The 10,624-nt window shown below is 49.8% G+C and overlaps 1 protein-coding gene across 1 annotated transcript; it reads right to left on the bottom strand.

Annotated features, from left to right (window-relative positions):
- Nucleotides 1–502: 502 nt before the first annotated feature.
- Nucleotides 503–2,548, bottom strand: Frat2 (FRAT regulator of WNT signaling pathway 2). Its single transcript, XM_050146990.1, has one exon. The coding sequence runs from the start codon at nucleotides 2,414–2,416 to the stop codon at nucleotides 1,715–1,717; it is 702 nt and encodes a 233-aa protein (XP_050002947.1). The 5' UTR covers nucleotides 2,417–2,548; the 3' UTR covers nucleotides 503–1,714.
- Between the last annotated feature and the right edge of the window lie 8,076 nt (nucleotides 2,549–10,624).

Here is a 10,624-nt window from a genome sequence, read left to right as displayed (position 1 = left end):
CTAAAATCCCAGAAACGGGCAATGATGGCCCCAGTTTGTAAAGGCACTTGCCACCAACCCAGACCACCAAAGTTTGATATCCAGGACCCAATCAGAAGGGGGGAAACCTACTACCACTGTTGTCATCTGAGTCCCACAGGCTTTTCCACTGCACGTGGGAACCCTCCACATACCGAATAAATAAATGTAAAAAAAGAAAATCTAAATATCTGACTGAAGCGAGCCCGACTTAAAACCAGCACTCAGGAAGTAGAGATGGGGGAATCTCTGAGTTTGAGGTAAGCCTGATCTACACATAGTGGGTTTTCAGCCGGCGAGAACCTGTCTCAAAACGTGTGTAAAATAAAAATAAACCCAGAGACACTCAAGCGCAACTGCTAAGAGTCAACTAAACATAGCTCTGGCCCCAGCCCCCTAGTGACCCCAAATAGACTTTGCTTTGGAGGATGTACCCCACATGGTCTTTCTTCCCTCTCCCACCTCCAATCAAAAATCCAGACTGTGTTCTAAAACAAAAACCAAATTTATTCAGCAGACATTTTGATATCCTATAAATCAGGACCACCACAATTTCAGACACTCCGTTGCGAAGTGTACGTCAACAGCTACATCTGAAGGATGAACAAGCCATTGAATCTTTAAAAAAAAAATGGTTTAGCTACCTTAGAGTCTGGGGGTGGCACCTCAGAAAGGGCACCCTCAAGTTTCACAAGGGGGAAAAGCCGGCGGTTTCTCCTCCTGGAGTCACATTTTAAAAAACGGTTTCAGTCACTCACAAAGAACTAGCAGGTGAGGAAGCAGGAAAGGGCCCCTCGGAGTCTGCAGAGGCTCAAAACAGTGCAGAAAAGTGTGTCCGAGGCTTTCATTCAACCACACACACCCCCACAAGAGGAAAGGGGTTGTTTACGGCCGTTTCTGAGAAAGCTGGTGCGACGGCCAAGAATGGTCTAGCAGGAGTTGTTGTTCTGGAAAGAGAAAAGCACGGAAAGCGCAAATAACTCTCCAGTCACAGCCCTATTGGCCTCCGTGTCCTCGGGAGACTCCAAGCGGTGGCAAAGGAGACAGGTCTGCGCTTGGATCAAGAGGGGGGGGGGGGGAAAGACACCGCGGTTAGAGCTCTCCCAAGGATCCCACAACACCCAACTCACAACCAAGCTGACCTAGAGTCAAAATTGGCAAGGTCAAGTCATTTACAAGCCCACGTTTAAACTCAACTCTCCCCATCTTCGAGAATTCACCAACTGGGTCCCATCGCCCACCTTCACCGTTGCCAACCACCCAACTGCCAAGTTTTAACATTCTTCACCCCAGAACCAATTCGATCTGCAATTGTAGCACCACATTCAGGAAGTTTCTCCACCCGAAAATAACGAGACCATGTATGCCGACTATTCGTTTTCAAGTATTGTTAGAAAGTCCTCCCAATTCCCGCCCCTGCGAGCAACATCTATAAACAATCCAAGCACACGCTGTCCCCAAGGGCTAAGTCAGGTCCAAGTTGATCAAGTAGCTGCCACAGTTCTCCCGGTAAATCCCAGGTACTCGGCTGCCGGTGCTGCTCAGTCGAGTTCGTTTTCTCTTACAGCCTCGCGCGGCCGGTAACTTTGGAGCTGTAGCCCGCGGGATGGACGACGGCTTCAGCTCCGGACAGTCCGGCGCAAGACACTGTTGGGTCGGCGTAGCCGCGTCCGCTTCCTCCTGCGGGAACCCCGAGTCAGAGCCAGGCGCCCGAGGGCTGTAAGGTGACTGAGTCCGGTCCGCTTCGGCCACTCACGGACCCCGGGGCGCTCGCGGGGCTCGTGGCAGCGACCGCCGCAACTGCTCGCTGGAGCCTGCGCACCGCCTCCTTGATGAGGTTTCCCGAGAGCACGAGCTGCTGCAGGAGCCGGTGTGGGTCGTCGTCGCCAGCACGCGCTCCGCCGGGAGCCCACCGCCGCTGCTGGATTCGCCGAGATGTCACGGCACCCGGGAGCCACCCCCGCCGCCCCAGCCCGGAAAGCGCTCTGGCGCCCCCGGAGAGCTCGGCCACGCAGTAGGGAGCCGCCCGACCCCGAACGCGCCCTCGCTCTCCTAGCACGCAGCGTACCGCCCCCGGGGGCGCCGGGTCCCCGGCCTCCGCAGACGCGGCCGCTCGCAGCAGCCGCCTCGCCGGGGCCAGGGCCTTGTCCGCCGGCAGCGCCGCCACGACTCGCGGGGGCGGAGGAGGGGGCGGGGGACCCGGGGCAGCACACGGCGAGGCCGGGTCGTCGTGCGCCGCGTCCAGCTGCAGCGTCTCGCCGATCTGGGCGATGAGCTGGTCCACGTCGGCCGAGCCGCCCAGAGTCACCGACTGCTGCAGCAGGAGGAAGCTGTCGTCGTCGTCCTCCCCCTCCGCCTCGTCGCCGGCTTCCTCCTCCTCCTCCCTCCGGCACGGCATGGCCCCCCGCCCGGGCCCCCGCGGCTGTGCGGGCGTCGCTGGCGGCTTGGTTGCCCGCGGGCTCGGCGGGCCGCGGCTGGGGCGGGAGTGGGGCGGAGGCCGGGGCTGGGGCCGGGCCTGGGACGTGGAAGCCGGGGCCACCGGGGCAGTCGCGCCGCGCGCCTTCCAGCCGCGGGAGCCGGAACGCTGCCGGCTCGGGTTGATTTGTAAACAATGGGTGACGTCGCGCGGCTCCTACCACTGCGTGCGGCCGCGGGGGGGAGGAACGTACGCAGAAGACTTCGGAGCACGGAACAGCGCGCACCGTGCGGGACCCCGGTCCGTGCCCTCCACCCAGTGCTAGCTTCTCTGCCTGTGAGCAGCCCCGGGGGTGGGCACGGCTCTCGTCGAGCCCGGGCCCCACGAGCGGTCCGGAAAGAAGCCCACGCGGAGACGGCCACTTGGCCTCTCCCACTCGCAGACACACCCCCTACACACACCCAGCCCCTCCTCCGCCGCGCCCGCTCCCTCCCCACGTGTCGGCAACGCTTGCGCTGGCCCGGCTCCACTCCGCGCACCCGCAGTGGCCGCGCGGCCCCGGGGGAGGGGCGGCCCCGTCGGGGTTTGGCGGGGAGGAACCGCCGCTACTGGGGCGCAGACCCTGTGACCGCAGGATCCCAGACTTCTGCCTTCACGGCCACTTCTGTGAGCCATGGCGTGACTAGCGTCGACTTTTTTTTGAAGTTCAAATTTTCTCGTGACCGTAGGATTCAAACATGATTAAAAGAGTTTTTTTTCCCCTTTCAAGCCTTTTCTCTGTACATTATACAAACAGCAACGCACAAAGCATTACACTTTGTTTTAAACCTCACATTAAATTATAAACGCTTTTCCAGTGATTGCACGCGCTTTGAAAACATTGTAATGATTACGTAAGTTTCCATTAAGTGCTTGTAATTGTTTAAATTCCTTCAGCGGTTGCTGTTTCTCCTGATTTCACCGTTGTAATAAGTGTGTGATTAATGTTTTTTTCCCATAAACTTTTCTAAATTTGTGATTTATCCCTCAGAGTACATTCCTAAGAGTGGAGTTTTAGGTCAAAAGATAAGAGTATTTTAAGTTTGGCTTTTTTGTGTGTGTAAATATAAGAAGAAAAAAATATATATAAGAAATCACCTGTAATTCATAAATGTACTCTTCTCAATAATTTATTGAAACCACTAGATTGTAGTAGAATTAAATCTTATATTGTGTGTATTCCTATTTTACAGGGGAAATTGACATCTTTCAATTTGCCTGTGGTTTTTAGTTTTATTTTTGGGTTTTTGTGTTTTGAGGCGTTTTCTAATTTGTTAAGCCTTACTTGCTTTTTTTGTAAATTGTTCCCTAATAAATTTTTGCTACTACAGGGATTTTCATATTTCCATGACTCACTAATATACTGGAAGTGAACCCTTTCTCTTATTTTATTACAAGTGGTTTGTTCTGGGCTTTGTACATCCCCCTCCCCACCCACCCACACCCACACACCTTGTGCATGCCCCTAGTAAAATAATTGTTTTGGTGTCATTTTTTCGTTCTTTTTTTCAGGGTCTCTCTATGTAGTCCTGGCTGTCCTTGGAACTCACTCTGTAGACCAGATGGGTCTGGAACTCAGAGATCTGTCTGCCTCTGCCTCCCAAATGCTGGGATCAAATAAAGGCTTATGTCTCCACCACCTGGCTTCCTTTGAGACTTCTAACATGGCCATAGATCTAGTCTCCCTGCCTCGAAAAGGTTATCAAATCTGCCTTTTTTCCCCTAATGCCTTGTTGCTTTTATTCGTAGTGTTTTGTTTGTTTCTCAAATCTATCTGGGGTTTTTTGGTCTTTGGTTCAGGGAAATGAGATGAAATTAATTTCTTCCTCACCCTTCCTCCTCAGCTTGCCAACCAGGGCTGTGTGTGTATTTCCTGGCTGAATGAGAGGAGTGTGGATTGGGTACACAGAGGCTCTGTCCTGTGTTCCCAGATACTGGAAACTGGTGTTTGTGAGGAATGGGTGGGGCTGGGAATATTCTGATCAGTGTCCTGGGAGCCAAAAGAGATCTAAACAGATTGTGCAAAGACCTAGATTCAAGTCTCATCCCTGCTTCAAGCTGGGTGTGGGACTTCCCACAAATCAGTTTAAAGTATTTTCACTTGTAAAATGAACACACACACACACACACACACACACACACACACACACACACAAAATCCCTGCCCTGCCTCCTTTGGAGACTGTTTTCAGGATCCTGTGAGGTGATGGGAGCAGGCTTTGTCAGACATTACGCAAATGTACTGTGGGATTAGGTCCAGTGCTTTACTGACAGCCTCTGGGCTCTCTTCCAGCAATTTCCTGGGGAAAGAGCTAATATCTCAATAATCAAGGTTAGCCCATAGACCCACTCAGTAAAGTAGACCCAGAAGGCAATACTTCCTAGGACTGGGCTGGCCCTTAGAATGCTGCCTCCTGCGGACTTTGCCCTGGATTGTTTAGGGCCTTCCTGAAAGCACCCAGGGGCTCCCAAATTTCAAGGTGTGTCATAACTACAGCTAGTTCTGCAGATGTGGGCAAGGGCATCTTTCCCAGGAGGTTCCTCCTTCACCTCCAAGTCTCTCTTTCACACGCTTTACTGCTGAAGACTGGAAGCCATTCTCCCCGGAGAGAAAGTCTCATTTTCATTCCGATGGTACTTACTGGAGAATTTCAAGGAGAATGAAAATTAGGAGAAGGCTTATGGATTTCAGCTGAGTTAAAATGGCAATTTTCCCCCCTCCACTCTGTAAGATGATGCCTGGCTGTAAGTAGAGAAAAGCAGTTTTATGCTCCATTGACTTTAAACATTAATGGGTCTGGCAAAGCTATTGTTTCTAACCCAGCATCCCTGGAAGTTGTTTTGTCTTCCTGTCAGCGTAATTCCAATAGTGTTCTTACTACTGCAGGAAATGGAGCTGTGAGGAGAAGGCATTAAAAAAAGAAAGGAAGGGGGGTAAAGCCCTTCCCTTTGTAATGTTGCTTTTGTGTGCAGATTTCTATGTAAATATGCCGGGATGTGGACATGCGACTGTTCATTATAGAGATGGATGCCTTTCATGAACCCTGCTCCATTTTCTCGGGGCACTTCTCGGGAGAGCTCAGAAAAAGAAGTGCTGTGCTGGGCCAGTGGGAGGTGGAGAGGAATGCCCTGGATTAGGAAGCAAAATACAAGATGCGAGAGAGGCCCAGATGCAATTAAAAGTAATGAGAGGATATCAAAAAGGGAAGCAGTGAGAGCCGTGTGCCTGGCACACTGACTGCCAGCCTGGAAAGAGACATTGCAAGCGTTCAGAACACCCTTGGAGGAACAGGACTCAGTGCCTGGCTTCAGTAATCAGTCAGACCCCGTAGCCGTTCTCCCCAAGGAGTTTGCCTGCCTCGTGGACACCCTTTTAACATGTCCCCTTTTTTGTACCTCAGATTCCTAATCTGTAAAATAGGGCCGGCTGTACTAGAGCAGAGTTAGTCTCTAGGGAGCAGAAATACTTCTGGGCATGTTCAAATGTAAAAATCCAGTTTGTGGTGTGGCCCATTAGTAGATGAGTGGGTAAACAAATTGTGACATACCCTGGAATCTTATCCTCTCATAGAAAAAGAATGAAGCCCTGCTGTTTTCACTCATGGTTAGAAATACAATTCAGAGCCTATTCTTTTGAACAAAACTCATGCTATTGATTAGGTTAAAAAGAATTAAAGGATCCGGGCAGCAATGGCCTACACCTTTAATCCCAGTACTTGGAAGGCAGGGCCAGGTGGATCTCTGTAAATCCCAAACCACCATGGTCTACAAAGCAAGTTCCAAGACAGCCAGGGCTATACAGAGAAACCCTGTCTCAAAAACCAAACAAAAATAAAGAAGGAAGGAAGGGGATGGGGAAGACTCAGTGGGTAAAGTGCTCACATGTGAGCATGAAGGACCTGAGTGCTCAGATCCTTTCCTCCCAACCCTTTAATCTCAGCACTTGGGAGCTGAAACGAGCAGATCTCCAAGTTTGAGGCCAGCCTCAAACAGAGTGAGTTCCAGGACAGCCAGGGCTACACAGAGAAACCCTGTCTCAAAAAACAAGCAAAACAAAAAGAGCTGAGCATAGCCATGCACACCGTATGTGGGAAGGCCTCGAGGTATGTAGATCCCAAGAGTTCTGTGGCCAACAAATCTAACCAATCAGTGAGCCCAGGGTTCATTGGGAGACCCTATCCTTAAAAATAAGATGGAGAATGATTGAGGAAAATACCCAACATCCTCTGGCTTCCATACATGCATGCATCAATGGGTACATGCATGTACGTAATATGTATGTACACATAAAAGGTACAGAAAGAAACTAATTGTAAAAAAATGATGTCCTGATGCGCCTACAACATGAGTATATGTGAAAGAAGCCCAACAAAAGGTCCCATTGTATGGTTCGAGTGCCTACCTACCATTAAGCTTCACTGCAGGCTAAAATGGCTAATATTATGGTATATGAATTTCATCTCAATAAAAATATTACATCTGACATTTGATTCCCTTCTTTATTGCATAATTGGAGCCACAGTCTGTTTGCTGATATAATACCATGTTTCCAGTGAAGATCTGCTCTTCTTCAGTTCTGCGGGCACACTGAATGTAATATGTAGAAAATGACACACGAAGGCCAGGGAGATGGCTCAGTGAGAAAGGGTGCTCGCAGCCACGCCTGACAACCCGCATTCAATCCCCCAGGCCCAAATGACGGGTGAGAGAAGGAACTCTGACATCCACAGAGGTGCCATGACATTCCCACAAACAAACAAAAACTGTGGCTAGAGAAATGGCTCAGTGTAAGACTGGCTGCTCCTCCAGAGGACCCTGGTTCAAATCCCAGCACACACACACAGCAGCTCAAAACTGTCTCTCACTCTAGTCCCAGGGGTCTGATACCCTCTTCTGACCTTCAAGGACATTAGGCACACATGTGTTACACATACATCCATGCAGGCACAACATTCATACACATAAAACAAAATAAAATATGTAGGGTAGAAGGGCCAGCCATAGAAATCCACTCTGGCCATAGAACCAGAGCCAGTGAAAGAAACACACTGTGACCCTAAAACTAGAGCCAAGAGCCAGGGCGGTGGTGGCACACGCCTTTAATCCCAGCATTTGGGAGGCAGAGGCAGGCGGATGTCTGGGAGTTTGAGGCCAGCCTGGTCTACAAGAGCTAGTTCCAGGACAGGAACCAAAAGCTACAGAGAAACCCTGTCTCGAAAAACAAAACAAAACAAAAAACAAAACAAAACAAAAAACAACTAGAGCCAAAAGACTAAAAGGGGCCAGTGAAAGAAAAGCACTTTGGCCCTGAAACCAGAGCCAAATTTGCTGCTGACCAACATAGCACAAAGCCCTCAGCACAAAATCCAGTCAATCTCTGAGCTTGTCCAAACTCGGGGATTGAAATCTGACCAGTTCTCACCCAGAAAATCTTCTCCCTGGAGAAACTCAGCCCCTAAGAAACCCCATATAAGCCCTGTACCTGTTCAGTTTGCTGCTGCTTTTTCCACCCTGGCGGAGGCAGCCACTCTCCTGGACTCTTCCCTCCCAATAAGTCTCTGGAATGAGGTTTGGGTGAGACTTTCTTTCACCAGGGTGGAGTGGAGCAGAGAACAGCATTGCGCCAGAGTTAGAGTCCAGCAGGATTGTAACTGTTCCCCTAGTGGAACAGAGTTGCTGAACTCCAGGGGACCTGAGCAGAGCTGTAACGACTTCACCGGATTTCATGGGGGAAATCTTTTCCTGAAGCCAGGCCGTAAGTTGCTGTACTTCCAATGACTTTGTGGTACTCTTTGGCTCCTGACTGCCAGGATTCCTTTCCATGGGAGCTGTAATGCTTACATTTGGTGTCAAAGCTCAGATAGGCTCTCCTGGTGTCTGCTCCTCACTGTGGTCTGTCTGAGCTGCACTGGGACGCTATCCCCTATTTCCAGTCCACTGGCAACAGATTCACCATCAGGCTCACCAATCGCTCAGCACCCCATCTACCAGCAGCAATTGCGTATAAGTTTCCCCTCTGTTTGGTGAATTTCCTATATTCAGCCTTCTTTGTTCTTAACTTACTGGGTTCAGTTTTACAGGAATTCAGGTGTCCTTTAGGCATGAGTGGCATTAGACCATTGTTTTATGCTGTCCCCCTTCAATTAAAACCTGGCTCTGAAGTCGGGTTACGGCTACCCTCCTCTAGACCTAAGCATGCTTGTGTAAGAGGTTTCTTCCAAAATATCTGTCCCATATCAAGTGAGTCACCTTCTGTGTGACAGAGAAAGGAGAGCAGAAAAAAAAATAAAGGAACGGACTGTTCCCAGTAGGGACTCCAGCTACAGCTACAGCTACAGAGGGGACTCCAGCTACAGCTACAGCGGGGACCCCTGACTCCGTAGGCAGAAGTCTTAACTGTGACCTTTAAAATGGACCATGGGAGAGATGAAAAAAATCCCCGAACAAATACTTATGACAGCTGGTCAAAGTAAAACCCTAGACTTCCTGGTCTCCTAAAGCCTGAGAACCTGTGTCCGTGTTTCAAAGACAGTCAGGAGGGTCGCCAGGCCATTTTAAACCACCCAGCCCATGTCCAAGGTGCTACCAAGAAGGACACTGGGGTGCTGATTGTCCCCATGTCCCTTGCGGCACGAGGACATCAATCCCAGATTGCCCTTCATCTGACCTCCTTGGCCATGAACAACTGAGGGGACCCAGGTTCCCTTGGTCTGACCATCGGCATCCCAACAGGAAGCCTCAGGTGGATATTACAGTGTCAGGGTGATTCATCTCCTCCTTCTGGACATCGGGCCCACCTCTTTGGTCCTGATGGAGTTCTGGGATCCACTTCATCTCGTTTTTCTATTGTTGGAGTAAGGGGACAGTCCTACCAGGCTCGCCAAACCCCACCACTTAGCTTGATCTTTAGAGCCATTCCCCTAATTCCTTTCTAATGGTGCCAACCTGTCTCCTCCTCTTGCTGGGAAAGGACCTTCTAGCAAAGTCTATTTCTTTTGCCTCCCACCCCCCCCATCCACTTGACCCCAGGCTCTCCAGCCATTCCCTTCCTCCTCCTCCTTCAAACCACACAATCTGACACCCCTCTTCCCTCACTGACTTCTCAGCTAGATCCCTAAGTACATTCCACCCAAAACCTCTCTCCAGCCAAACATCACCTACCTCTCATACAAGACAGAAAATAACAGTTGTTGGCAAGAAGGTGGTAGAGAGAGCTGGACCCTCGTCCATTTTCAATGGGCGTGCGAAATGATGCCTCTACTTTTGGAAACAGTTTCAGACTAGCAGCCCCTTAAAAGATTAAACACAGGTTGGGTGGCAGCAGCCCACACCTTTAAACCCAGCGCTTGGGAGACAGGCAAGTGGATCTCTGAGTCTGAGGCCAGCCTGGTCAATAGAGAGAGTTCCAGGACGACCAGGGCTACACAGAGAAACCCTGTTTCTGTGAATGAATGAATGAATGAATGAATGAATACGAACACAAACTTTCCACATGATCCGGTGAGTCCACTCTTAGTCCACTCAAAGGAGCTAGAGAGCTGTCCACATAGACAGGCGCATGAATGTTCACAGCAGCATTAGTCATGGTTTTGAAACTGAAAACAATCCAAATGTCCTTCTAACGTGAGTGGATAAACAAAACGTGTTTGTATGCATACAATAGACTATTATTCAGCAATGTGAGAAAATAAACCGCCAGCCAGGTGTGGTAATGCATGCCTGTAACCCTAGCCTTTGGGAGGCTGAAGTGGAAGCATTGGCTTGAGGCTAGCCCGGGCTACAGAGTAAGGCTTTGTTCCAAAATGAAAACAGACATGAGGAAACCTTCCTGGGATGCTCAGAATGTTCGTTCGCTGCAAGTTGCAGTGGCTGCACAATCGATCGCTTTACTAAAAGCCGCAGAAGTACACACAATGAGAGGATTTTACAGTGTATACACCACACATAAGACAACTCGATTGCTTCATTCAAGAGTCAAGAGATGAGATGCACGTTAGTAAGCCCTCATCCCTCATCACTGGAAACACAGGTTGTCTGAACTGAGATAACCCATCACATTTAAATATAAACTGCACTGCATAGACAATGTCAAAATAAGCGGAATTCATAGCATATTATCCTACATACTGAAATATCATGGTAGATCAGATT

Source organism: Alexandromys fortis, unplaced genomic scaffold, assembly GCF_014885135.2.
Source record: "Alexandromys fortis isolate MF-2015 unplaced genomic scaffold, M_Fortis_MF-2015_v1.1 scaffold_16, whole genome shotgun sequence".
Lineage (NCBI taxonomy): Eukaryota > Metazoa > Chordata > Mammalia > Rodentia > Cricetidae > Alexandromys > Alexandromys fortis.
The sequence above is the reverse complement of the archived record's forward strand: the minus strand, read 5'-3'. Positions and strand labels throughout refer to the sequence as shown.

Excerpts from the sequence above, each read along its gene's own strand:
- Frat2 (XM_050146990.1), bottom strand. The coding sequence starts at position 2,416 with ATGCCGTGCCGGAGGGAGGAGGAGGAGGAAGCCGGCGACGAGGCGGAG.